Below are 27,965 nucleotides of genomic sequence, written 5' to 3' on the forward strand. Positions count from 1 at the left end.
AGTGATGGGATTTAATATCCAGCAATCCCAACCCACCAGTTTCCATCATCTCCAAGCACGTCATCGCTGAACACAATGGCACAGCCCAGCAATTCCCAGTTCCCAAGGCACAAAGTGGCCTTTCCAGGTTGGGAAGCGGGAGGGGAGCTGGGAATCTGGGGTGACTGGGAGCAAATATTGGGAATCAAGGAGAAAGGGTGAAGGGATGGGATAAGGGGGAATGGCTTTAAGCTGCCAGAGGGGAGGTGGAGATGGGATCTTGGGAAGTGGTGGGACACTGGGATGGGTTGAAGGGAGAAGGTTGGGATGAGCCATTGTGCTCAAGGCTGGATGGGACGGGGCTTGGAGCACCCTTGCTCCAATGGAAGGTACCAGGGGTGGGAGCTGGATGAGCTTTGGTATCCTCTTCCCACCCATCCTATGAGTCTATGGGAAGGCCTGCAGAGAGCCCCAGTGAATCCAGGCCATGAACCAACCCCCCCAGCATCCCACCAGGGCCACCAACGTGGAAAGAAACCTTAGGGAGCCCTTAAACCTGGGTTATCCATGAGCAGAGTGACCCTGCTCCAAGCAAACCGCCCCCATGTCCCCATTGCTTCCATTGGAAGTGGCCACGATCCAAGGTGCTCTTGGGACAGGAATGGGGCAGAGCCTGGTTAAATTATAACCCTGGGGCTCAGCATCCAGGACCTGCTTCAGGTTCTCCATTGCAGAGAGCCCGATTGAGGGGCTTCTGCTCCCTCCATCCTAAGCTTCATCCCTCCTCCCCACCAGAGCTTACCAGGATGGAGGAGGAGCATCTCCATGAGGACCTGAAGGTCTTCCAAGGTAAGCTTCAGCCTCAAAGAGGAGGAGGAGGAGAGCAGGAGCCATAGGGGAACATGGGCTTCCATCACCAACATGGCTTAGGAGGAAGAGGAAGCTCTAAGCCCTCTTTCCTCCTCCCCTTGGGCACCATGTGGGGTTGATTGGGATGGGGACCCACCCCTTGCTAAGGCTCAGATGGAAGGGGAGGGCAAGGGACATCAGACCCATGAAGGGCTCCTGGTGGTGCCCAACCAGCAACACCTGAGAGGGTTCCCTATCCTGCAGCTTTCCCAACTGGAGAAACCTGGAATCTGGGAGCCCATTTCCCACATTCAACCCCTCCAACACGGGCACCAGATGCCAGCTCCAACCAGCAGAGAGATCCCAGACTTGGGGAGCGATCTCCCTGCTGACAAGGGGGGTTAGGAGGCACCAGGAGGCTTCCAAACCCCATCCCAGCCCCAAATCCATGGCTCGAGATCATCCCTTTGGCTCCTGTAGCAGATCATTGACCACTGCGGGTTATTTATTAACCCTTCTCTAAACAGACCAGAGGACCCATCCCGCTTTTTGCCCATATTTTGCCATCCCCAATCCCATATTTTGCCATCCCCATGCTTTTGTTTTAAAGACAGAGACTTCTTCAGGCAGAAGCTGAAGTCCTTCGTCACCGTCTATTCGCTGCTGGCCCTCTCCTTCCTCCTCATCTTCACCCTCTTCGCTGTGTCGTTGTCCAGAGGTACTGGAACACCTTGGGCACATAGAACCATGGGATGCTTAAGGTCTAAGGGGGTGCTTCCTAAAGGTCCTAATCCCACAGGATGGAGCGACCATCCCATGCAGTGACCATTGATGTCCATACATCCAAGCTACGAGCCCTATAGGCTGCTGGAAGGGCTTGGATAGGGCTTAAGGCCACGTTGGATGGGGCTTGGAACACCCTGCTCTAGTGGAAGGTGTCCCTGCCCATGGCAGGGGGTTGGGACTGGATGAGCTTTAAGGTCCCTTCATCCCAATTGGACCCATTGGGATGCTTTCCAGCCTGGGTCTCTATGGAAGGTGAAGCACATCTTTAGCTGTGCTCGCTTGGCCACAACCCGAGCCCTGACCCAGCATCAATCCTTCTCTCCCCATAGTTTCAGCCATTTCTTCGAAGCTCCAGGAGCTGCCCCCGAAGCAGAACCACAACGTTTCGGGCAGGGATTTCCTCTGTAAGTCCTGGGTTTCCACCCCATCCATGAGCTTTCCTTCCCCTGTATCCTCCCCAGAGCATCCCTGCTGCGCATCCCTTCCCTTAGGGGGCTGCAGGGCATCGCCCCCCTTTGGCTTTGCTGCTCTGCCACCCACCGACACCTCCTTATCCCATAGGGAACCGCTTTTCCCAGCTCACTGAAGCCTTTTGGGATGCTGGCTTTGTGCCGACCCACAACGCTCCGGGTTGGGACCACCCCCCCCTCCATCCCTCTGACTTCTCCCTCTCCATCCTCCTTTCCCCAGTGTTTCCCTGCGGACCCGGCTCCAGGGAATGGGAATACTTCGGTGGGAAATGCTACTACTTCTCCCTCAGCAGAACGAGCTGGCACAAGGCGAAGGCTCAGTGCGAGGAGATGCGCTCGCAGCTCGCTGTCGTTGACAGCTACGCCAAGCAGGTAAAGACCCAGCTCCAAGCGGGAATTGCCGGGATCCTGCCCCCCCTTTTCCACGTCCCTCCTGGATCCTGCCATCGCCTCCAGCAGCCAGCAGAGAGCAGGCAGAGCCTGCGCTGCCTGCAGCCAAGGGCTCCGCTTGGGTGCGCTGGGGATGCTCAGACCCAGCACCGGCCCCTACACCCCCCGTTATCCCCTAAACCCACAGCCAAGGCAGAGCGGAACCTCTCCAGCTCCGAGCTCTGAGCCTTCCCATAGGCTTCTCCCATAGAATTCCCCAGGGTGCAAACTGGAGGAGCCCTTTCCTGGCGTTTTCCCCTCCTGATCCCTCTCCCCGCTGCAGAATTTTGTCATGTTCAGGACAAGGAATGAGCGTTTCTGGATCGGGCTCACGGATGAGAACGCGGAAGGGGAATGGGAGTGGGTGGACGGGACCGACTACAAAACCACCTTCACGTGAGTGCTGCCCTGGGTGCCTATGGCCAGCACCACAATGGGGTTCCTGTGCCCAGCACCCCAATGGGGTTCCTATGCCCAGCACCACAATGGGGTTCCTATGGCCAGCACCCCAATGGTGTTCCTATGCCCAGCACCACAGCGGGGTTCCTATGCCCATCACCCCGATGGGGTTCCTATGCCCATCACCACAGTGGGGTTCCTATACCCATCACCACAGTGGGGTTCCTATGTCCAGCACCACAGTGGGGTTCCTGTGCCCATCACCACAGTGGGGTTTCTATGCCCAGCACCACAATGGGGTTCCTATGCCCAGCACCACAATGGGGTTCCTATGCCCAGCACCACAATGGGGTTCCTATGTCCATCACCCCGATGGGGTTCCTATGCCCAGCACCCCAGTGGGGGTCCTATGTCCATCACCCCGATGGGGTTCCTATGCCTGTCACCACAATGGGGTTCCTATGCTCATCACCCCGATGGGGTTCCTATGCCCATCACCACAATGGGGTTCCTCTGCCCATCACCCCGATGGGGTTCCTATGTCCAGCATCACAATGGGGTTCCTCTGCCCATCACCCCGATGGGGTTCCTATGCCCAGCACCACAATGGGGTTCCTATGCCCATCACCCCGATGGGGTTCCTGTGCCCATCACCACAATGGGGTTCCTATGCCCATTACCCCGATGGGATTCCTATGCCCATCACCCCGATGGGGTTCCTATGCCCAGCACCACAATGGGGTTCCTATGGCTCCTGCTCCACCCTGCCCTGCTCTAGCACAGCAACAGAGGCAGAAATGATCACCTAAACCATGTGAAATCAGCCAGATTTGGCCCATATCCGCCCGTGCTCAACCTGACCCCTCTCTGCCCAGGTTTTGGAAGGAGGGAGAGCCCAATAACAGCGGCAACAATGAGGACTGTGCCCACCTCTGGGTGTCGGGGAAGTGGAACGATGTCTACTGCACCTACGAGTGCTACTACATCTGCGAGAAGCCTGTGCCCCAGTGAGCAGAGCCGCTCATGGGGATGCTCTGGCTCCACGAACGTCCCTTCCTCCTCTTAACTTATGCTCTCTGCTCCGTCCCGACGAAGAGCAGGGATGGATTGGAATGGTCCGAAGCGATCTCCATAGGAATCTGGGTTCTCCATAGGGAGCTCAGCCTAATAAAGGACAATCGTTGCTCTGGTTGACGATGCTTCTCTGTTTCTAGGCATGAAGGGCTGGGGTGGGGGGAGCTGGAGGCATAGAGCAACACGGTGCAGGTTAGTGGCGATGCCAGGAGCAGGCTGGGAATAAACGGGATGCAATGCTTCCATTTGCTCCAGTGGAAGGTGTCCCTGCCTGTGGGAACTGGAACATCTTAAGGTCCTTCCCAACCCAACCCGTTCCATCATTTAGGATTCTATGGATATGGGATTTGCTGCCCACGGAGCATCTCCCATGGTATCACCGGGAAGGGGAGGCGTGGATGGAGCAGAGCTGAGCTCCATCCATGAGGATTTGGTGCCTCTGCTGTGACCCTTCCTGCTCCTGAAGGGGTTTGGGGCTCAGGGCAGCTCTGCACCCCCAAGAACCCCCCCCTACCCCGGCTCCAGTCCCGGCCACTGCACACAGGATCCAAGTGGAGCCCCAGGGACCTCGGGAGCACGGGGCTGGAGCTGGGAACGGGCTTTGCCGCTCGGTCCCCGGACGATGCCGGTTCTGGATTCGTTGGAGGAGGCACAGGGAGGACGCGGACCGGTTCCGCCGCCGTCCCCACCGGGAGCCGAACGGGTCCACGGCAGCCCCGACGGCGGGAGAGCGCGCGTCCACTCGCCCTATCGGCGACACCGCTGTCGCGACAGAGCCCGGCAACCCCGCGGTGAGCGGCGGAGCGGAGCCCTCCTCCATCTCCCCCCCCTCCTTTCCCCGCCATGGTCCCGGTCCGGGCCCGTCGGTATCGCCCCTTGCGCGCACCGGGAGAAGGGAAAGGAGCAAGGGAGGGGGGGTCCCGCCTCGATGGGGCCCCCGCCACGCTCCCGGCTCAGGCGCGCTCCCGGGGGAGGCGGGGGGCGGCGGCGCGCACGGGCGCGGGCACGGGCGGGGGCTGCGCGCTCTGCCCCGCGCACGGTCGCGCCCCGCTCGGCTCCATTCCCGTCCCCTCCCCGGCGCCGGGATCGTTACCCCCGGTGAGTGCCCGCCGAGGGACGGGGCGGGCGCAGGGAACCGGCGGGAGGGATGCTCCGTGCGGGTGCGCGCCCCGTCCGTGAGCGGAGAGCCCGGCACCGGCAGCGCAGGGACCCGTCGGGCCGCCGTGTCCCGACCGGAAGGGACGGGATGGAAAGCGGGGGGGTGCTGGGCAACAACGCCTCGGGAACCCCCGGTGCTGCCCCCGCTGCGGGCTCCGGGGATGCCGGGGGTAAGATCGGTCCCTACCCCATCGGGACCGGGGGGAACGGAGCGTGCGGCCGCCGCCGCCGCCGTGATTTCGTTAAGCGGAGCTTTGGGACGGGGTTAAAACGAGCGGGAGGCACCGGATAACCCCGACCGGAGGCGGGGTCGGGCAGTCCCGGTCCTTAACGCTCCTCTCTGCCCGCAGCCCCAACGCTGCCCGCCGGGATGAAGACGGAAGAGGCTCCGTCCTGCCTGCAGCAGGCGACGCCGGTCCTGGGCTTCGGTAAGTACCGGAGACACCGGGAGCGGGTCCCATGCACCGGGGAGCACCCGCGGCCGCCTGCCCCATCCCCATCCCCATCCTCATCCTCCCGGGTCGCTCCAGGGGGGTCTCGGCTTGTCCATAAGTTGCAGCGGGACCCGCAGGCCCTGCCTTGCGCTTCCCGTTTCCCCCCCGACCCGAACGATCCCATCGGCATTCCCGGCTCCTCTGTCGCGATTATCGGGGTGAGCAGCGGGGAGGGAGCAACCCCTCGCCCAGCCTGGCTTGGTGCGTTGGTGATGCTGAGGCAGCCAAAGGCACTGCAAGGTGTTGGGAGCGCTGCAAAATGGCATCTTGGCACCCCAAAGCATCCCTGGCCACGGACACAGCGCAAGGGGACAGAGCCTGAGGGGGACAGGAACACCCCGAGCATCCATCCCTTGTCTGCCCCAGCCTCCTGGATAAGCCCCTTCAGAGCCTCAGGGTATCCTGGTCCTTGGTTGATTTTAGGGAGCATCCCACGCAGGGCCCTGGACCATGGGGTTTTGCCGATCCAAATTGGGAATTCCAGGGAGGAAATCTGGGTGTTCACATGCCTGGGGAGGGCCTGGATGCAGGGGGTTAAGTTTGGATAACACCGGGATGAAGCACCGGAGCTGCGTCCCTTTTCCACCCCTTCCTTGTTGTCCCTTTCCCTTCCTCAGGGAGCCATGACATGGAAGGTGGGAATGCTCTTCGTTAACATCCCTGTGGGTCCAAACTGTTGCGTTTCAGAAGCCCGCTGTCTTTAAGGCAGAATCTCCTTTACTTTCAGTTTTGCTCCCTCTCCCGCTCTGCCTTGGGGGACGGGAGGGATTCAGGCAGTTTTCATGGGGTTTTCTGCATCCCTTTCCCCCCTCGGAGCTGGGGATCTCTCCCAGTGTTACAGCATCACCGTGCCCATGGCCTGGTGCTGAGACTCACGTGTGACCTATTGCAGGGCTCTAACCCCTGCTCGGGCCCTGCATCCTGCTGCTTCCCACCACCCCGACCCCTCAGCATCCTCCTGCCTGCTCAGGGACAGCCATCCCCGGGCTCAAGTTCTGGGTCTCCCCTTTGAGGCTGATCCCACATTCCCAGAGCTCCAGCCTGGTTTTCTATTGGATTATTCCCTGTTTTCCCCCTTAAGTCAACCAGGAACTGAGGATTTGTAGTCCCAGATGCCTCTAAGCCACTGGACCTTGTGGGTCACAGGCAGCCCATGGGCTGGAGGCCAAGAAGGGCGACAACGTTTGATGGCAGGAGTTAAAAGTGACGAATGGAGCCTCAATGGGTGATAAATATCCATGGAGAAGCCCTGTGCATGCCCACAGTTCCTTGTTGCCTTGGCCATGCAAGCTGCTGCTCCGGCATCACCAGCCATTCCCTTTCCTTCTTCTGGGATTAAATCCTCATTCCCGTTCCTGATGTGCTGGCTCCCAATGGGCAGGAGGGCGTCTGGTCCCCTCCCAGCTGCTGTTGTCACCCAGGACCCAGCAGCATCACCCAGCACAGGGATGCAGGCGATGCCCAATGCAGGACCCAAAGGTGCCTTTACACCAAACACCCATTTGGGGGGGGGGCATAGAAAGCTCCCCACAAAGCCCCCCCTTGTGTTGGTGTCACCATAGCAGCCTCCTCAAAGCATCCGTGGGCTTTCAAATGACCTCAGGGCATTGGGGAAGCTGAAATTGGGTGTTGGGGAAGCTTCCTGCTCATGGCTCCTGCATCCTGGGGTCCTGCTGGCTCCGTGCTCCACTCATCCAGGGGGAGAAGCAGCTGCTTCCTCAGTGATGGAGCACGGTCCTAAGGGCATAAGCATCATCCATGGGATGCCATTGTGCCCTCAACCCTTCCAGGGGGCTTGGGAAGGTGTCGCCCCGGGATGGAGAAGCTCACAGGGGGGATAAAGGCATGGAGGGGCCGCATAGGCCAAGGAGAAGGAGGCCGTGGCCATGGGAGAGGCTGAAGCTGCCTGGCTCGGCTGCAGAGGGAGCGTTTATTGCTCACTCCTTCACCTTGGAGCTCTGCTGAAGCCTTTGAAGAGCAGCCACAGATTTCCGCGTTGATAACGGCGAGGAGGAGCAGCAGCAAATCCCGAAGCTCCGGAGGCTTTTGAAGCCGCTCTCAGCACCAAACCTGGGGTGAAAACTCCCTTCTCAGGGCACCTTTTCCCCTCCTGGCACAGGAAAACTCCCTTCTCGCGGTGCCTTTTCTCCTCCAAGCACAGGAATCGTAGGATCACGGAATGGGATGGGTGGGAAAGGTGATGAAGATGATGTGGTTCCAACCCCCTGCTATGGGCAGGGACGCCTCACCCTTAGACCACGGCACCCAAGGCTTTGTCTTGAGCACTGCCAGCGATGGAGCATTCACCACTTCTCCATTCAACCCATTCCAGGGCCTCAGCACCCTCCCGGGGCAGAACTTCCTTATCTCCAACCTGAACTCCCCTGTTTCAGGCTGAACCCATCACCTCTTCCCCTATCCCTGATGCAGGTCCCTCTCCAGCATCCTTGTAACCCCTTTGGATACTGAGAGCTGCCCTGAGGTCTCTGTGCAGCTTCTCTTCTCCAGCCCCAACGTTCTCCACCTGCTCCAACATCCCCGCACCCTTGTTCCATGGGGGAGCATCCCCTTCTCACCCCATCCTTTCCCCCCCTTGATTCCCAGGTCCCGACTCCAAGATGCAGGAGGTGTGTGCGGGATGCGACACCCCCATCTCCGACCGCTTCCTGCTCCGTGTCAATGAGCGCTCGTGGCACGAGGCCTGCGTGAAATGCGCCGTGTGCCTGCAGCCCCTGGCCGGGAGCTGCTACAGCCGCAACCGGCAGCTCTACTGCAAGCACGACTATGAGAAGTAAGTGATACCCAGTGTCCTTCCCTGTTCCTGCCCATCCTGGCTCTGCTTGGACCATGTTGGGATCAGACTGGGGGCTAAGGAAAGGCATCGTTGTGTTGGTGGCATGGAGGTTGGTGGGATGCTCATGGTCTCCATAGGGATGCTTTGGGATGGGAAGTGGGTAGCTTTGATTTAATGCGGTGATGTGGATGGAGAGGAGTGATTCCCGGTGTCCTTCCCTCTTCCTGCCCATCCTGGCTCTGTTTGGACCATGTTGGGATCGGGTTGGGGGCTAAGGAAAGGCATCGTTGTGTTGGTGGCATGGAGGTTGGTGGGATGCTCATGGTCTCCATAGGGATGCTTTGGGATGGGAAGTGGGTAGCTTTGATTTAATGCGGTGATGTGGATGGAGAGGAGTGATTCCCGGTGTCCTTCCCTCTTCCTGCCCATCCTGGCTCTGTTTGGACCATGTTGGGATCAGGTTGGGGGCTAAGGAAAGGCATCGTTGTGTTGGTGGCATGGAGGTTGGTGGGATGCTCATGGTCTCCATAGGGATGCTTTGGGATGGGAAGTGGGTAGCTTTGATTTAATGCGGTGATGTGGATGGAGAGGAGTGATTCCCGGTGTCCTTCCCTCTTCCTGCCCATCCCGGCTCTGTTTGGAACATGTTGGGATCAGGTTGGGGGCTAAGGAAAGGCATCGTTGTGTTGGTGGCACGGAGGTTGGTGGGATGCTCATGGTCTCCATAGGGATGCTTTGGGATGGGAAGTGGATGGCTTTGATTTAATGCGGTGATGTGGATGGAGAGGAGTGATTCCCGGTGTGCTTCCCTCTTCCAGCCCATCCCGGCTCTGTTTGGACCATGTTGGGATCGGGCTGGGGGCTAAGGAAAGGCATCGTTGTGTTGGTGGCATGGAGGTTGGTGGGATGCTCATGGTCTCCATAGGGATGCTTTGGGACGGGAAGTGGGTAGCTTTGATTTAATGCGGTGATGTGGATGGAGAGGAGTGATTCCCGGTGTCCTTCCCTCTTCCTGCCCATCCCGGCTCTGTTTGGACCATGTTGGGATCGGGTTGGGGGCTAAGGAAAGGCATTGTTGTGTTGGTGGCACGGAGGTTGGTGAGATGCTCATGGTCTCCATAGGGATGCTTTGGGATGGGAAGTGGGTAGCTTTGATTTAATGCGGTGATGTGGATGGAGATGAGTGATTCCCGGTGTGCTTCCCTCTTCCTGCCCATCCTGGCTCTGTTTGGACCATGCTGGGATCAGGTTGGGGGCTAAGGAAAGGCATCGTTGTGTTGGTGGCATGGAGGTTGGTGGGATGCTCATGGTCTCCATAGGGATGCTTTCGGATGGGAAGTGGGTAGCTTTGATTTAATGCGGTGATGTGGATGGAGAGGAGTGATTCCCGGTGTCCTTCCCTCTTCCCTCATATCCCAGCTCTGTTTGGACCATGTTGAGATTGGGTTGGAGGCCTGAAGAAAGGAATCATGGTGTTGGTGGCATGGAGGTTGGTGGGATGCTCATGGTCTCCATAGGGATGCTTTGGGATGCGAAGTGGGTAGCTTTGATTCAATGCGGTGATGTGGATGGAGAGGAAGAAGGGATGAGCTGTTGGTTGCTGTGACCTCCAAGCCCATTGTGGCCTCCTGTGTGTGGCACTTGCTGGGCAGAGCTGGGGACAGGACACACACAGGCATCCAGGGATGCTGCTGGGAAGAGGCTCCATCAATCCCCTGCTGTTTGGCAGCATCCTCTAGAGCCTTGACGGTCCAATCTTATCTTCCCTGTGCCTCACAAGGGAGAGCGCAGCCTCCTCCCTTGTGCTTGGCAAGGGCTGGGGATGGTGATAAACGCTCCAGGGCCTGCCCATAGCTTGGTGTGCAAAGGAAGGACAAGGCTGGGTGAGCACCCAAAGCACCGAGGGTCCCGGGATGCTTTGGGCTTCCATAGGGTCTTGGGTTTGGCTGCTGACAGGGAGCCAGGAGCCGGGTTTGAGCGCTGTGCTTCAGTAACCAGATAAGAACATGTTTGTGTCAGGAGCACGCTCTCCTCCTCCGGGTGCCTGTCCCGAGCCCAGTGACGCCGTTCCCACGTGGAAAGCCTCCGGCATTGCTCTTTGCCATTGATTTTGGGGCAGGATAAGCGTGACCACGCTCGTTCTTCCTACCCATGGTCCTCTCCATCCCACTCCAATGCTCCAAACCCCCCCTGAAGGGCTCCAGCTTCCAAAGGGGTCCCCACTCAGGACCTCTGTGCTTCCAGCATGGGAATATCCTCCTGTTCAGGACCCTTATCCCCCCCTCCAGCCTGTTCCATCTTGGCCTTGACTCGCCAAAGCCCATGGCTTTGGTCGGCGATGAATCCCAAGCTGCAGCATCCAGCATCGCCTTGGGCTTTGCACTGACCTGGAGGGGAGACCCATCTGGCACCGCTCCCTGCTCATGTGAAGCTGCTCCAGGAGAGGGAAATGCTTTACTGGGGAGATAAGGCAGCAGCAGCTGCAGCTGGCGTGGGCTGGGGTGCTCCGGATGGAACGCTCAGCATCAAGATGGATGTTGCTCCATCCCTACCCCATCCACCCACAGCCTAGAGGCTTTCGGGAGCCTCTTCCCCTCCTATGTGGGGCCCAGGCACCTGCCCTGTAAACCCAGAGTGTGGAAAGGCAAAGGATGAGGGATGCAGGGGGGGATGAAGGGAAAGGGACGATAGCGCCGGGTCCTGTGCTTTGAAGTGTGCTCCGTGGCCTGGGGGAGCTGCCTGGGGATCGGAGCCATTGGAAGCCTTCCCCTCTCCTCCCCTGGCCCATGTGGAGATGATTTGCTCCGAGGGACTCGGGCTTGAACTCGGCTCGAACTCGTCTTGAAGCTTCCCCATCGTCACTGAGCACAGAGCGAGGCCTCCAAGCGCCCTCGTGGGCCCCAGCATCTCCTTGGTGGGAGGGTTGAGGGACACACACACACCAGAGCATGGACTCAGGGAATGGGATGGGTTGGAAAACAGCTGGAGGTCACCCGGTTCCAACCCCTCACCTTAAACCATGGCACCCAAGGCTCTGTTGGAACCCTGCTAGGGATGGAGCATCCACCACTTCTCCATTCAACCCATGCCAGTGTCCCAGTACCATCACAGGGCAGAACTTCCTGATCTCCAACCTGAACTTCCCTGTTTCACTCTGACCCCATCACCCCTTATCCAACCCCTACAGTCCCTGATGGTCCCTCTCCAGCATCCCTGTATCCCCTTTCAGATACTGGAAGCGCAGTCACCGGCTCTGCCTGCATCCCTTTTAGCATCCTCTTGGGGCTGGTCCCATCCTTGTGGCTGAGATGGGCAGGACCTCATGCTGCACATGAAGCCACAAGGATGTTCCTACCCATGGTGTTGACAGCCAAAGGGTGGCCAAGGCTTGGGGAGATGCCTTTGGAAACCCATCCCAAACAACCTCATCCAGCCCTGCACACCAAGCAGGGATGCTCAGAGATGGGAAAGCTGAGCTCTGAGGCTGCATCCTTTGGTACCCTGGAGGCACATCCAGCATCGTCCTGTTGGGACCATTCTGGCCCATCCTCTGGGCTGTGGGGGATAGGGAAAGCCCAGAAGGGAGGTGAACACTGTGATGTGAATGGAAGGGCTTGGAAAAGGGGGAATGGGAGCTGGTTTTTTGCCTTAGGTGGAGGAAGGAGCTTGAGGAAGTAGGTTCAGGCGATGGCAGGGATGCAGAGGGAGGGCAAAGGCACCCCAAAGCCTTTTGTGCGCCCAGAGAAGCAACCAAGGAGCAGTTGAAGAGGCAGAGAGGGAAGCATTGACCCTCCCTGAGCCACATCCAGCCCCTTGGCAGCTCTTCTGAGCGAGCTGGTTAATGTTTAAAGCCATGTGGGAGGGCTCCATAGGAGCAAAGGTAGGAGAAGGGCAGGACAAACCCCACTGCATTCCAGGGCCAGGAACCAGGCCCTAAAAGCAATGGAATTCACGTTGGAAGCAGAAGGAGTTGTTGGGTTTGTTTTTCCTTCCCCTTTGTGGCATTTGGGACCTTTGGTGAGCACTTCCTAAGCTTGAGGACACGGAAAACAGAGCTAGGGGCATGTTGATAACGGAAAACCAGGGATTCAAGGCCAAAACAGTGCCTAAATGTGACTGACTGCAAGGGCTGATGATGGCTACTGCTTGTAAAAGGGGGCTTCTGGTGGCTCGTCCATAGAATGGTTGGGGTTGGAGAGGACCTTAGGATCATCCAGTTCCAACCCCAAGCTTTGCTTTACCAAAGGCCTGTGCTGAGCATCCCAACCCTCTTGCTCTGAGCAGGCAAGGCTCCATCCTTGGCCATGGGCAGCAATGGGGTTTCCCTCCATGTCCCTGTCTTCTCCTGCCCTCGCTCCCCACCAGGCTGGAGGCTGTAATAGGGGCAAGCAGATAAATGAGGCAATGAAGCACATGGAGCAGGAGGGGATGGATGGATGGATGAGGGATGGATGGATGGATGGATGGGGGATGGATGGATGGATGATGGATGGATGGATGGATGGATGGATGGATGAATGAGGGATGGATGGATGGATGAGGGATGGATAAGGGATGGATAAGGGATGGATGGATGGATGGATGGGGGATGGATGGAGCCCACATGCCCGGGAGCAGTCCCTGCAGGTACCCCCACGAGCAGCACAACAGAATAGGAGGGGATGCAGGAGATGCATCCTGCATCTTCCACTTCCTTTGCGTTGGGTGATGGGGCTGAGCCTGGGCACCCTTTGACAGCACCCACCCAGCGCTCCTCCCACATCATCCCCAGGGACCCGAGGCTTCATCAACCAACCCAATCCCAGAATCTCCTGCCTTTTCCACCCCCCCCATCCCAAAGATTCCCTCCTTCCTCATTGGGTGGGTGGCTGAGCAGAGCCTGTCTGGTGATGAATGACATTCATTACCCAGAGCTTCTCCCAGCCCAGGTCCTGCTGTTCCCTCGCCTTGCTTTGCTCCCAGGGCCCAGGAAACAAAGCACTAAGTCCATAATCACCATGCAAGATGCAGATGGGCCTTGAGTGGGGTTAAGGAAGCAGCCCCCACGTGCTCTCCGCCTCCCTGCACTCGGTTCCATGCATGGGGGAGGCCGAACTTTGGACCTGGGGGATGAAATCCCCTTCACTTTGATGGATTCTTGCTCTTTTGGGCTGCTTTCCCTTCCATGCTCCATGTCCCAGGGCTCTTGAGTCTCTCCTTGTCATCAACTTACACCCTATTCCCAGGCAGAGCTGCCTTTAACCAGCAACTTGGGTGCTGTGGCTGTGGTCTAAGGTCAGCTCTTACTGCAGGAAGCATAGGATCATGGAATGGTTGGGTTGGAAAGGACCTTGGCATCACCCAGTTCCAACCCCTGCCATGGGCTAGACCGTGCCAGCCAGGGAAAAGGAATAAATGAACCCCAAAAGGCTTGGATGGCAAAGTGAACAGCAGTGATTCAAGGTGTCATCCCCTCCCAAGCACAGGACACTGGTGTAGCTGGTTTGGACCCTTGGCATTTGCAATGAAGGATGTTTCTTATCCCTTTCAGGTGTCTTTATGGGCATACAAAGCTTGGCCAAAGCTTCTTGTGGCCCCTTTAGGCACTGGAGCTGCCCTAAGGTCTCCCCTTCAGGAGCCTTCTCTTCTCTGGGGGTTGATGCTCTTGTCATCCCACACCTCCATTCCCTTCCCCATGTCTGGAATGCCTGCAGCGGGGTCTGGATGCTACTGAGCACTGCAGCTCACATCCCCTTCCCTAAAGCAGCATCCATGGCATCATGGAAGAGCATCATAGAAGCGACTGGCTTGGGAAAGAGCTTTAGGATGCCCGAGCGCATCCCATGCCCCAGCACTAACCCGTGGCACTGAGGGCATCACCTGCACGCTTGAGGTGCGGAAGGGTCCAAAGGATGCTCCGTGCTCCTGCTCCCGGCCGCATCCCCCTCATCCCGGCTCAGGGACCACCAGAGGGCAGCCGTGAAGGCGAAGGTGCCCGGAGCGAGCTCCTCGGAGCCCGCTTCCAGCAGTGCCAGGGGCTGCGGCGCTGGGGAGCGGAGCTGGTCCCAACCAGCACCCGCATCCCAACAGGCGCCGGAGCCTCAGTGCTGTAAGAGAGGAGGTTGAGCCCGGATTGGAGCATGGCAAGGGGAGCCCAGGCCCTGCTCCTCCCTTTTACACCCAGGATCCAGCTGGATGCAGGAAAGAGCACGGAAAGCTCGCGCATCCATGGCAAAGTGATGGAGAGCGGCGCATCCATCCCTGTGTTTCACATCCCTTATTGCCAGCTTGCCTAACAGCAAAAGCAGGCGCTAAAGGAGCAAGGCTGGAATGTTGGATGAGTGCTGGTGATGCCACCAAGCACCTTGGGAATGGGATGCTCCAGGAGGGATCCTCCGTTAACCCCTTGGGTTAAGCTGCTCCCAAGGTGTTTCCCTACCTTTGGCTTCCCAATCCTCTCTTTCCCTATGCTGCCCCTGCATCCCTGCCATCCCCATCCCTCCTGCCTTGCTACCGCGCTGCTGGAGCACAGATTGAATGAGAGCCACATCCAATCTCCTTTCCCACTCCCCTTAATGCAATTAAGCCTAAATGAGGTTAATTACAGCTTATCCCAACGATCGTGGTGGCAGCTTCACACACCTCTGCTCACACAGGGGGTTCCCATTACTGGGGTCTTGCTGCTGCGGTGATATTGGAGCTGGTGGGCTCTGCATGGGGAAGCAGCATCCCAAATCCCTTTCCTGGTTCCTGGATATCGATGGTGCCAGGAGAAAGGTGAAGCTGGGAGGGAGCTTGAAGAGCAATTTGCTTTTAAACTGGTTGCATTCATCCCAAGCAGCAGCAGAATCCATTCGTGTACAACGTGCTTTGTGGACTAGGAGTTTGCTGCAGTTTGTGACCTGGTCCCATTGACTTCCCTTTTCTCCTCTGCTTTTCCTTCTTCTTATCCCCTTTAATCCCTCTTCTCTTCATTCCTACCCCATCCATCGCAATGGGATGGTTTGGACATGGAGATCTCACCATTAAGGCAGCTGGGTCCTTGTGTTAAACAGGCAGGCTCCTACCAAGGGGCAGTTTAATCTCTTTACATCTGGAGGATGCTCAAGGGGTGTCTGCCTTAAGGGCACCCATGCAGAGGGCCTGGGAGGGGATTGCAGCAGAGCTGGAGCAGATCACTCCTTAAAGCAGCTTTACCTTGGGTTCTTGCTCTGGGGGTCACTGTCAGCTCCTTCTCCATCCTCAATCCTTAACTCAGGCTTATTTGAAGGAGAGCTCCAATTCTTTCTAAAGCAAGTCCTGCTTTAAAGGACCTGAAAGGGAGACTCCTTCCCATCCCATTCCCAGCCTTGCAGTGAGGATGCTCTGTGATTTCCAACCTAGATAGGGACCACAGCAATGATGTGGCCCAGGGTTATTCCAAGAACCCTTTGGAGCTTGGGGAACCCTTTGGAGCTTCAGGACCCTTTGGAGCTTGGGGACCCTTTGGAGCTTGGGGACCCTTTGGAGCTGGGGAACCCTTTGGAGCCTGGGGACCCTTTGGAGCTGGGGAACCCTTTGGAGCCTGGGGACCCTTTGGAGCTTGGGGACCCTTTGGAGCTTGGGGACCCTTTGGAGCTTGGGGACCATTTGGAGCTTGGGAACCCTTTGGAACTTGGGGACCCTTTGGAGCTTGGGAAACCTTTGGAGCTTGGGAACCCTTTGGAGCTTGGGAAACCTTTGGAGCTTGGGGACCCTTTGGAGCTTGGGGACCCTTTGGAGCTTGGGGACCCTTTGGATCTCTGAACCCCTTCCTCCCTTTGGAATGCATTTTGCCAGGCTCCGTGTTGGGACAGACTGGATCCCAATGTCACTTGCGATGGGAGGCATCAGCCCCGTGCCCCGTTACTGCTTCGCTCTCCTGCATCCTCCCCTGTGCCACCGCACAGCTTCTTCCCCCATTCAAACAGAGGGGAAGCGGGAGCGAGCAGAGAGTTTAATTTAAACCCATCTCCCAAGCTTGCTCTTTCCTCAATCAATATTGCTTTGCTTTTTACATCATATCTAATCTCCCCCCCCCCCTTCCCGAAGTAAAACTTAATGAAATAATTCTAATGAATGTTTAATGATATTCTTTTGTCATTATTAAAGCCGTAATAAAAGCACCCACGGCCCCTGCGCCTCCCCCCCCTCATCCCCATCCCCAGCCCAGCATCCCTGCTGCCCTGCCGCCTCTCCCCCCCTCCTTGCGCTGTGACAACGGCAGCTTTCAGACCTGCAAACAGGAAATGAGAAAGGGAGAAACAGGATATTGAGCTTGGATGCTATCAGGAGCCCTGATATCACCCCCAGCAACTCAGGCGAGGAGCCCTGCTCCTGCCAGGCATACTAATGGAGATGGGCAGGCTTCCCCGTAGCCAGGCAGGATGGGATCAATGGGGATGGAGAGCGCCCAGCTTGAGACCTGCAGGCCTGGAGAGAGGGTTTGGGTTGTGCTGTGTTGGGTGGAGATGGGGAAGGAAGAGGAGGGAGGAAGGAGGTGGTGGCTCCCTTCATAGGGGATGTGTGGGACCAGAAGCTCTTCCCCCTGCTCTAGGAGCAGGCTTTGCTCTGGTGTTCCTGCCGGCTGCACAACAGCATTGGAACTGGAGGAGCTTGAAGCTCCCTTCCAACCCAACCCATTCCATGACCCCACAGAGCTTAGGAACTACAATGGGGTCTGTGCATGGGCGGCAGAGCAATAGAAGCATCAAACCAAAGCTGTAACCCGGGCCCAGTCCCACCTTCCAGCACCCTCCCAGTAAAGAACTTCCTTATCTCCAACCTGAACTCCCCTGTTCCAGTCTGAACCCATCACCCCTTGGCCTATCCCTGATGCAGGTCCCTCTCCAGCATCCTTGTAGCCCCTTTGGGTACTGAGAGCTGCCCTGAGCAAAGGGGCAGCTTCTCTTCTCCATCCCCAATGTTCTCAGCCTGGCTCCACACAGGAGCTCCTCCAGCTCATCCCTGTGGCCTCCTCTGGCCTTGCTCCAACAGCTCCATGTCCTTACATTGAGGACACCAGAGCTGGATGCAGCCCGAGAGCAAAGGGGCAGCATCACCTCCATCACCTCCTTTGGATGCAGCCTGAGAGCAAAGGGGCAGCATCACCTCCATCACCTCCTTTGGATGCAGCCCGAGAGCAAAGGGGCAGCATCACCTCCATCACCTTTGGATGCAGCCCGAGAGCAAAGGGGCAGCATCACCTCCATCACCTCCTTTGGATGCAGCCCAAGAGCAAAGGGGCAGCATCACCTCCATCACCTCCTTTGGATGCAGCCCAAGAGCAAAGGGGCAGCATCACCTCCATCACCTCCATCACCTCCATCACCTCCTTTGGATGCAGCCCAGAGCCCTGCAGGTGGGGTATGGATGGGGCAGGAGGAAGATGCTTTCCAAAGCCCAGAACCCCCCTTTTCCCATCGGGAACACCCCCCCTCCATCACCCATCACCTGACAGCCACCTCCACCGCAGCGCAATCACTGCCTGGCACTGACATAGGGAAAAGCAAGGAGGGGAAAGGGGGGGTAAAAGCCAAACCCCACTTTTTTTGTTCCCATTCAGCAGCGATAGGAGAGGGGCCTGGGGGATGCTGGGAGATTTTAATAAAGAAGACAGGCCTGTGAAATGCAATAAAGGAGTTCATCAGATTATGTGCTGATGGCTCCGTGCCACCGCGCTGGCAGCAATATCCTCACAAGGAGGGGGGGTTTAACCCCTTGAGGGACCCCACTGAATCTGACAGCACCGCTTCATCCTGCCCCTTGTATATTTATGAAGCTCCCCATCTTTGGGAGCCTCTTTGGGGGGGGCTCCTTGGGGATGCCCTGGTCCCCGTTCCATCCATTTGGGGTGGTTTGTGTGTGTTTTCAGCATCGGTTTTTAGGGGGGTTGATGCTAACGGAGTCCTCCCCCAAGGGTTGGTCAAGCAGGACCACACATGGGAGATGCAGGGGTTTGGGGTCCCTTGGAGATGCTCACGGTGGTGGATGCTGAGCTCTTTGCTGATGCTCCATCCCCAAACCCGACTTCTCTCATTGGGGGGGGGGGGGTTGGGGGCAAGAGGCACAATTGTGTGCCACCACCATTAAAAAGCTCCTTTCTGGCCTTAAATCTGCCCATGTCGAGCCACAAAGAGCAGTGGAGGGGATGGAGGATAAAGGCAGCCGATGCTCCCAAATGACTCCTTCTCCCTCTGAGCCAGAAATGAAGCAGAAGGAGATACCCCCCCCCTCCCTCCCCATTCCCTTAATCCCCTGGTGCCATTCCATAGTGCTCAGCTGGGGGGTCAATGGCTGTTGGAGGGGGGCAATGAAAGAGCGGATTGTGCTGCTGCTGCCTCCTCGTGCCCCTTGGGTACCCCCTTCCGTCCCCATCCCACCCCGAGCCCCCCAGCCCCAAAGGTGGAAGGGGGCTTTGAGATCCCACCTGGCTCTTTCAGGCCTCCACAATGGATTCTGCAGCTCAGTGCTAAGTAAACAGCCCTTGCTTAAGCCTGGCCCGCTTCATTTTGACTAAACCCTAACCAAATAAGCTGGCTCCATGAAGCCCAGGCTCCCTTCATTATTCCTTGCTTCATTAACACCTCTTAATCCCAGCCACACAACCCTGGGCTGCCCAAATTACCCTTCCCAGGCCTGGGTCAGGGTCTTCTCTGTGCCATGGCAATGCAAGAGGGGCTCAGTTCATCCCATCCCCACCTGGAGAGCTGGGATGCGGCTTCTCCTCCAGAGCCATGGGCACAGAGAGCCGGGCCAGGGATGCTCTGCAAGGATGAAGGGAGAATCAAGTTTTACCAGGCCTAAATGAGGTCCAGGAGATGTCTGAGGTGATGCAGGAAGGTCTCAGAGCCCCTCATCCATGCGTGAAAGCCGGATGGACGCAGGCGGTGGCTTTGCTGCCGTTCCTCTTCCTGCTGCTCCACACTTCCAGGGGGAAGGAATCACATCTGGGTGCTCCAAACCTGCTTTGTTAGGGAAGGAGAAGCAGCTTGGTAATGGCACAAAGAACAGGGGGTATATACACGGAATACAGAATAGGTCACTCCATGCTGCAGGATGCTGTCTCCAAGGATGTGCAGGCTGCTCTGCTGTCCGCAGCATCACTTCTCCTGCATTCAGTGTCCATGGGGGTGAGGCTCTTCTCTGGGAGCAAGCAGGGACCTCCCTTGTGTCCCTGCTGGTCCTCAATGCCCTCAGAACCATGGAATCATGGAATGGGATGGGTTGGAAAGGTGATGAAGATGCTCCAGTTCCTGCATCATGGGCAGGGACACCTCACCCTTAGACCATGGCACCCAAAGCTCTGTCTTGGACATTGCCATTGATGGAGCATCCACAACATCCTTGGGCCAACCTATCCCAGTGTGCCAGCACCCTCACAGGGAAGAGCTTCCCTTTATCTCCAACCTCAACCTCCCTGTTCCAGTTTGACCCCATCACCCCTTGGTCCTACCCCTGCCATCCCTTTGCTGGTCCCCAACCCCCTTTCCATCCCCTCGTCTCACCACGCTCCACACATCCCATAGCCACATCCACAGCTCCCAAACCTCGTCGGGAGCCCCTACCAACGAGGGGGAGAGATGCGGTTGGTTCCCATGGCAACGCAAACACTATTACCTTGGCTTAACCGGATTCCGGCAATATTAAAACCGGGCTCTTTAGGAATTCCTGGTGTTGGAAGGGGCTGAGAATTTTAATTTGGTGTAATGCGAGCTGACACCGTGGTTATGAGCTGCTTTGCTGGGTGCTGCCTTCAATTAGCACAGAGAGGAGGGGATTTGCTTTCGGGCCTTAGCTGGGAGATGCAGGTCCTGGATGCCCGGAGCTTTATTGGGTTACGGTGCACGAGCGGCGCTTCCATCACTTGGGAGATGCTAAAGCCATCTCTTTCCATAGGAAGACAGTGCCTATAAGGAGCTGTTCCTAACTGCTTCATCCCAAGCTTGGTGGGTGAATGGGACTCCATGCCCAGCTCCAGCATCTTTCCATGCATCCTTGTGTGGCTCCATCCCACTACAGAGTCCCAGGTTGGAAAGGAGCTTACGATCACCCAGCTCCAACCCCCTGCCATAGGCAGGGACACCTCACACTAGACCCAATGACTTCCACGTTCCCAATGTTCTCAGCCTGGCTCCATATGGGAGCTGCTCCAGTCCCTGCTCATCCTCATGGCCTTGCTCCAACAGCTCAATGGAAGCCCATCACGCTCACAGCTCTCCTCTACCTGCCTTGGCTAAGCAAGATTCCAGGTGTTTTCCCCAAGGAATTGGGGATAGCAGAGGCTGGAAATGGAAAAGGAGACAGGGAATGCTCCAGTATCCATATGGATAAAAGTAAAGGAAACACAAGCATGGAACAAGACAGGGACTTTTCCATCAGTGTTTCCCTAACTTATCCCATCCCTTCCTTGGAAACGGGTCAGGGTATTGAAGGAATGCTTCTGTTTGTCAGGTCTATGGATGCCTCTGGATGTGGGGCTCTGGGGTGGAACACAGGAGTCATCCTGTCCCTGAGGGATATGGGAAGAGCAGATGGGAGCTTGGGGCTTGTCCCAAAGCCAAAGCAGGTTTGTGCCTACTGAAGGATGGGAGACCTTCCTTGGGGTCCTTCTCCCACCTGGGATGCAAGGAAAAGCCAGGGCTCACTTTCCAATGGGATGCATTGGGATGAGGAGCAGAAACCGGGCAAGAGGAATGGTTTGAGTGCCCACAAGCGGCATCACCAACCACAGGAGGCTCTCTAGAAGATGAAGACAAGGCAAAGTCTGCTCGCTGGGCATGGAATAAAGTAAGATCCAAACTGGAAGCAAGGCCTGAAGGAGCGACTGGAACCTCTTCCCATTGAGCCTCCTTCACTTGGAGCAGCCCTGGCCTTTGCTGCTCATCCATCACCATCAACCAGGCTTGAGGGGGGAATCCCTGCTCCTGATGCTCGGGGTTGCAATGAGCACAGGGGCAGGCTCCATCCCATCAGCTTCCATGCGGGATTGAAGGCCAGGCACGTGCCTCATGCTCCTGCTGACCCCAGGTACCTGTGAGCATGCACTGGCTCTACTGCTGGGTCCTTTTTATCCCTATCACTTGTGCAATAGAAGGATGCTGGGGTTAAGAAAGGGGCTCAGCCCAGTTCCTGCTCCCAGTTCACCCTTTCCTAAGGGAGATGCGGTTAAAAGGCTGCTCCTTGCTCCCATCTCAACCCAAATTCCATGCTTATATTCCAAGCGTGCCCTCCAGGCAGACAAAGAGAGCGGGCGGGAGGAACACGCACGCAAACCAGCCTCAACACAAAGGGGCCACAAATCCCATCCCATCCCATCCCACTTGGAGCATCCCAGTGCCTCCATCCGCTGCCCGGCACAAATCCACGGTGGTATTTGGAAGGGCTGAGCCCAGCCCTGTAAAGCCTCTTCATCCCGCTCCATAGAGTTTGCCAGGAGGATTAACCCAGCCTCGTTGGCAATCCCAGTTTATGAGTTCCCTGCTGGTGGGGAAGCTCCTGTGTGTTTAAACAACAGCCTAATTAATCCCTGTTTTATTACTTTCTCTTGTCAAGTGGCTCAAGAGAAGCTGTCAGCACCGCTCCCACTTGTTTAGAGCCCCAATGACTTCATCACAACCATCTGCTCGGCGCACGGATGCTCAGCGCTTGCTTTGCCGTAGGGCACAAACAGCATCCCCTATGTGTGAGACCCCCATAGGGAGAGCTTCCATGGGAGCATCCTTACGGGTTCAAACAGCCCTACAGGGGAAGAGGGGACCTTGAGCTCTGTCCTGTTGTGGTGCTCCCTGCTATGAGGGAGGCTCAGGAAGCACCAAAAGCCATTTGGGATCGTGGAATCGTGGCATGGGTTGGGTTTAAGGGATCTTAAAGCTCACTCTTCACAATGGGCAGGGACAGCTTCCCCTAGGGCAGGTTCTCCAACGCGTTGGCACATCATGGGGTGAGTTGGGCCCCAAACCTCTGCTGAAGCGACCCCATTGGCTTCCAGACCCCAACCCGGGTCCGAGCCTGCCCTCTGAAGCCTTTAACCCCCCTGGACTCCCCTACAGGCTCTTCCAGACCAAGTGCAGCAGCTGCTTGAAGGCGATCGCCCCCTCGGAGCTCATCATGAGGGTGCTGGAGAACGTCTACCACGTGCACTGCTTCTGCTGCTGCGAGTGCGAGCGGCGCCTGCAGCGCGGCGACGAGTTCGTGCTCAAGGAAGGGCAGCTCCTCTGCCGCAGCGACTACGAGAAGGAGAAGGAGATGCTGAGCGCCATCAGCCCCGCGCCCACCGAGTCCGGTGAGGGCTGAGGGGGAGCCTCGGAACGGGCAGGTCCTGCTCAGTTATGGGGCTGGTTGCAAAGGGAGGGGATGGAGGTCAGTGGAGGCTGTAGCATCTTCTCCCATTGGGAACAGCGGGGTACCAGGCTGCTGAGGTCCCCTTGTGCGATGCAAAGACCATTGGATGGGCGGGTAATAAGGGGGAACCTTGTAAAGGGCAGGTCCAAAGGGAGGGGATGAAGGTCAGTGGAGGCTGTAGCATCTTCTCCCCTTGGAGATAGGGGGGTACCAGGCTGCTGAGGTCCACCTGTGCGATGCAAAGACCATTGGATGGGCTGATCTGAGATGTTACAGGAGGGGTGATAAGGAGGAGCCTTGTAAAGGGCAAGTTCTTACTTATGGGGCTGGTTGCAAAGGGAGGGGATGAAGGTCAGTGGAGGCTGTAGCATCTTCTCCCCTTGGAGATAGGGGGGTACCAGCCTGCTGAGGTCCACTTGTGCGATGCAAAGACCATTGGATGGGCGGGTGATAAGGGGGAGCCTTGTAAAGGGCAGGTCCTTATTTATGGGGCTGGTTGCAAAGGGAGGGGATGAAGGTCAGTGGAGGCTGTAGCATCTTCTCCCCTTGGAGATAGGGGTACCAGGCTGCTGAGGTCCCCTCGTGCGATGCAAAGACCATTGGATGGGCTGATCTGAGACATTCTAAGAGAGGTGATGAGGGGGAACCTTGGAAAGGGCAGGTCCTTATTTATGGGGCTGGTTGCAAAGGGAGGGGATGAAGGTCAGTGGAGGCTGTAGCATCTTCTCCCCTTGGAGATAGACGGGTACCAAGCTGCTGAGGTCCCCTCATGTGATGCAGACACCAATCACCCCATTGGATGGGCCGATGTGAGACGCTATAGGAGGGGTGATGCGGGGCTGTCTCTGGGGTGAGCGCATCCCAATCCCCCCTTGCCTTGCAGTGAAGAGCGAGGACGAAGACGGCGGCCACTCGCAGGGCAAGGGCAGCGAGGAGAGCAAGGACCACAAGCGCTCCAAGCGCCCGCGCACCATCCTCACCACGCAGCAGCGCCGAGCCTTCAAGGCCTCCTTCGAGGTCTCCTCGAAGCCCTGCAGGAAGGTAGAAGGAGCCCGAGGGAGCCTTCGGGGGCCTGGAGGTGCTGAAAAGCAGCTCCAGTCCTGATGCAGCTCTCTGGGGTTTGGGGACAGGTACGAGAGACCCTGGCAGCCGAGACGGGCTTGACGGTGCGCGTGGTGCAGGTCTGGTTCCAGAACCAAAGAGCCAAGGTGAGGGAGGGGTTCCCATGCCACGGGGTCTATGGGCTCCCAAGAGTCCTTGCTCAGTTAAAAGGGAGCTAAGAGCAGCTTAGGGATGGAAGGGGAGGTGAGAGGACCACGGGAACCAAAGCGCGGTCCAAGCTCGTCTTACACCACAGACCCAGGAGTAGCAACAGCTCAAAGTGGAGCACAAACCCTGTTAAGTATAGATCATAAAGTGGGGTGGGAGGGACCTTAAAGCTCATCCAGTTCCACCCCCCTGCCACGGGGAGGGGCATCTTCCACTGGAGCAGCTTGCCCCAACCTGGCCGTGAGCACTATGAGGGATGGAGCATCCCAACCTTCTCCATTCGACCCATCCCAGTGTCCCACCACTCTCATGGGGAAGAGCTCATCTCCATCTCCCCTCGGGCAGGTTCAAGCCATTCCCCTTTGTCCCACTCCTCCATCCCTTGCCCAAAGCCCCTCTCCAAGTTCCCTGTAGCCCCTTTAGGCCCTGCAGAGAGCATTGGCTGCAGAGGAGGCAGTTGGGAGGGGTGAACAGGGTTGGAGCTCAGCAGGGTCCATGCAAAAGGCAAGCAGCCGCTGTCACTGCGGTGTCAAGCACAGCTCCCTCCCTCAGTCGGAACCTCAGACCCAGGCTCTCCATCCCCATCCCCATCCCCATCCTCATCCCATCCCCATCCCCATCCCCATCCCATCCTCATCCCCATCCCATCCCCATCCCCATCCCATCCTCATCCCCATCCCATCCCCATCCCCATCCCATCCTCATCCCCATCCCATCCCCATCCCCATCCCATCCTCATCCCCATCCCATCCCCATCCCCATCCCATCCCCATCCCCATCCCATCCATCCCCATCCCATCCCCATCCCATCCCATCCCCATCCCCATCCCCTTGCAGATGAAGAAGATTGCCCGCAGGCAGCAGCAGCAGCAGCAGCAGCAGCAGCAGGAGCAGGACCAGTTGGGCAACCCTCGCCTGGGCACGGGCAGAGGCACCGGTCGCAACAGCAGGCAGAGCAACGATGACAGCGAAGGTGAGGAGCTGGGATGGAGGGGCTGGCCTGGGTGTATGGGAGAGGGGATGCAAGGAGAGATGAGCAGGGTGGGATGGAACTGGTGCGTACAATGGAGCAAGCAGGCATCGAGGCCCCGGACTCGTGGCGCAGCACCCACCTCCCGTTTGCCATGGAACCATGGCATCAACCAGGCTGGAAAAGAGCTTTAAGCTCATTAAATCCAACTTTTAGCCCGGCTCTCCCAAGGCCACCCCTAACCCATGGCACTAAGGCACTAACACTTCCAATGTTCCAATGCCTCTTCCAAGGCCTGACCGCCCTTTGGGGAAGGAATTGCTCCTCACCTCCATCCCAACCTCCCTCGGAACAACTTGAGGCTGGTCCCTCTTGTCCTATCCCTTCAGGGAAGACAATGGGGTTTTTCCTGTTGCATGATGCTCAGAGAAGTGGTGAATGCTCCATCTCCAGCGGTGCTCAAAGCAGAGCCTTGGGTGTCGCGGTCCAGTGCGAGGCATCCTTGCCCATGAGCTCCTTTCCATCCCAAAGCATCCCATGGTTCTCTGAACACCCGGAGCTCAGCGCTGCTGTCCCAGTGCCAGTGCCCTGAGCACCCTTTGCTCCAACCCATCCCCACCGCTCGTGTCTTTAGACAGCGCCAGCGTTCCCGGCTTGGATGGGCTCCTGGTTCCCTACCCCAGGATCCCCCAGCAGCAGCAGCTCCTGCCCCTGGACCAGAACGCCTACAGCACAGAGCTGTACAGACAAGGGCTGACCCCCCCCCAGCTGCCAGGAGACCACCTGCACCCCTACGGTAGGAGGATGCTGAGGAGCATCCTGCATCCCAACCGCAGCGCCGGGTCCAAGCCGTGCCAAGCAGCGGTCCCCAGGGCTTGGCTTTGGTGCTGAGCCCTTCTCATCACCATGGGCTCTTGCCGTGGGCTGTGCTCAAGGCCACCTTCACCCCTGTTCCCCTTTTCCTTCCTCTTCCAGACTCGGAAGGGGTCTTTCACGACATGGACAGCGACAGCATCGGCCCCCTGGGGGACTGCCTGCTCTCCACACCTGAGGCCAACCTCCTCCAAGCCCGCGTGGGCAACCCCATCGACCGCCTCTACTCCATGCAGAGCTCCTACTTCACATCCTGACCGTGGGAAAGCCTCCAACCCTTCATCTGAGGGCTCCAGGGGATGCTGCTCCCTCCTCAGAGTGAGGCTGAGGGACAAGAACCAAGGCTGAGACCTCCAGAGACGTTCCTTGAATGGGAGAGGCAGCTCCATCACACCCAAGCGCTAACTCATGGGGCCCTTGCGGAGCCTCAAGGACCTGGGGGAGCCCCTCTCCTCTTCTAGCCACGAGTAGGCCCATGCTATGATGTCCTTTAGCTGTACCTTTAGCAGTCTGTCCAGTGTTGAAGCTTTTGAGCATCGTGTCCTGCGAGCAGAGACCGCCCAGAGCCGCCCCTACAAGCAGCAGGAGCCACAAGTCCCTTTCTTGAAGCCTTGGTTGCCGTTTGCCGTGCTCCTCTGCCTCATTTCCCAACGCTGGGACTTGCAACGGGGAAATCCAGGGTCCTGGGGCATGGCTAAGGGATGCCCCTGCTGCTCCCTGCGTTTTCCATGGGTCCCAGTGTTTGCCACTCGGTGACGCGCATCCCTCATCCATCCCCATGCCATGGGGCGGGCGAGCCACAAGGAGTGATGCTTTGTACCCTAAAAAGGGCAAGAAAGAGTGAGCAGAGAATGGAGGTCTCTGTTGTCACCCATGGGATGCTCTTTATTCTCCTGCCTAGGACCCAAAGTTGGGGTTTCATTCATCCCATAGGTGAAGGAGAGCTGGAATTCCAGGCAAGGCCGGGTGTTCCCAGGATGCTAACAGCACACCAGCACAAGGAATACCCACCCGCCCTCATCTGTGTGAACTGGACACACCACTCCCAAAGGGAACAGTGGCTCTTTCCCAACCTGGCATCCTCAGGGATGCAGGCGGGGAGCTGATGGCTCTGTACATGGGGCCCATCCAAGCCCCATCCAAGCTGGTTTTAAAGGTGTGCAGCCTCTCCAATGTAAAGGGAAAGCCTGATTCTTGTTGATGCAGCTCCAGAGGTCCCAACCAGAGCCCTGAGCATCGCTCCCCTCTTGCTTCACCTGTAATAAAGCTGTGTGAACGTGACCCCTGCTCGTGTGCATTCACTCCCCATTGCCCCTGCAGCGCCCTGGGCTTTGCTCTTGGTACCAGATGATGCCTCTCCCCAGAGACATCTCCTGTATGTACCCTACAGACACTCACCCACTGCACCCTCACCCTCGGTTCCGTGTGCCCCAGTGCTGCGCTGGGCCTATGGGGTTCTCTATGCATGTACATTACAAAAGCATCATCACAACGCTCCTAAGACAGCAAACTGGAAGGGGGAAGCTGAAGCTTGTCTCAGCCCAAACCCCATCCATGAGCATCCCACTGCCTCATTGCAGTCCCATAAGGGTTGGCCTGAGCATCCATTACCTTTCCCAGGTACCCTGGAGCAAAGGAGCAAGCGGTGCTGGTGGCTGCAGCCCCAAGAGGAGGAGGCAGGGGGTTGCAAGAGGAAGGCAGCATCCCAATGGGAATGAATGCATGGGAAGATCCTTGGGTGGACAGGAGTGCAGCAAGCGTTACATGGGAAGAGGAAGGAGCATCACATAGGAGGGAACGGAGCCTTTGGCAACCTGAGCATAGCAACACCCATCCCTGAGCTCCCATTGGGCATCAGGGATGCAGCTGCATCCCCTGAGAGGAAACAGCAGGGTAACAGAGTAAATCCCCCCATCTTTTGGGCACGGTCCAGAGGCCCAAGCACTGCTCTCCTCAAGCAGGGAGAGCTCCAGGTCCTTCCTTGGGACACACAAGGAAGGGTTGGGAATACCCAGGGCTCTCTGGAATTACATCCAGGAGAGCAAAGGGGACTGAAAGCCACAGAGGGGACGAACGCTCCC

The 27,965-nt window shown here is 57.6% G+C and overlaps 2 protein-coding genes across 2 annotated transcripts; both read left to right on the forward strand.

Moving 5' to 3' along the window:
* The first annotated feature begins 731 nt into the window (after positions 1–731).
* Positions 732–4,104, forward strand: LOC133213917 (hepatic lectin-like). Its single transcript, XM_061356512.1, has 6 exons — positions 732–828; positions 1,439–1,546; positions 1,944–2,018; positions 2,305–2,456; positions 2,797–2,909; positions 3,788–4,104. Exons 1-6 carry the CDS (start codon positions 786–788, stop codon positions 3,921–3,923), a joined length of 627 nt encoding a protein of 208 aa, XP_061212496.1. The 5' UTR covers positions 732–785; the 3' UTR covers positions 3,924–4,104.
* A 1,343-nt stretch (positions 4,105–5,447) lies between these two features.
* On the forward strand, positions 5,448–26,248 carry LOC133213921 (LIM homeobox transcription factor 1-alpha-like). Its single transcript, XM_061356516.1, has 8 exons — positions 5,448–5,572; positions 8,243–8,429; positions 22,481–22,713; positions 23,656–23,813; positions 23,903–23,980; positions 24,879–25,014; positions 25,646–25,807; positions 25,987–26,248. The coding sequence occupies exons 1-8, from the start codon at positions 5,515–5,517 to the stop codon at positions 26,139–26,141; spliced, it is 1,167 nt and encodes a 388-aa protein (XP_061212500.1). The 5' UTR covers positions 5,448–5,514; the 3' UTR covers positions 26,142–26,248.
* The last annotated feature ends 1,717 nt before the right edge of the window (positions 26,249–27,965 follow it).

This window comes from Neopsephotus bourkii, unplaced genomic scaffold (assembly GCF_033783945.1).
Source record: "Neopsephotus bourkii isolate Nb327-2 ecotype Australia unplaced genomic scaffold, CSIRO-AGI_Nbou_v1 NB_857, whole genome shotgun sequence".
NCBI lineage: Eukaryota > Metazoa > Chordata > Aves > Psittaciformes > Psittacidae > Neopsephotus > Neopsephotus bourkii.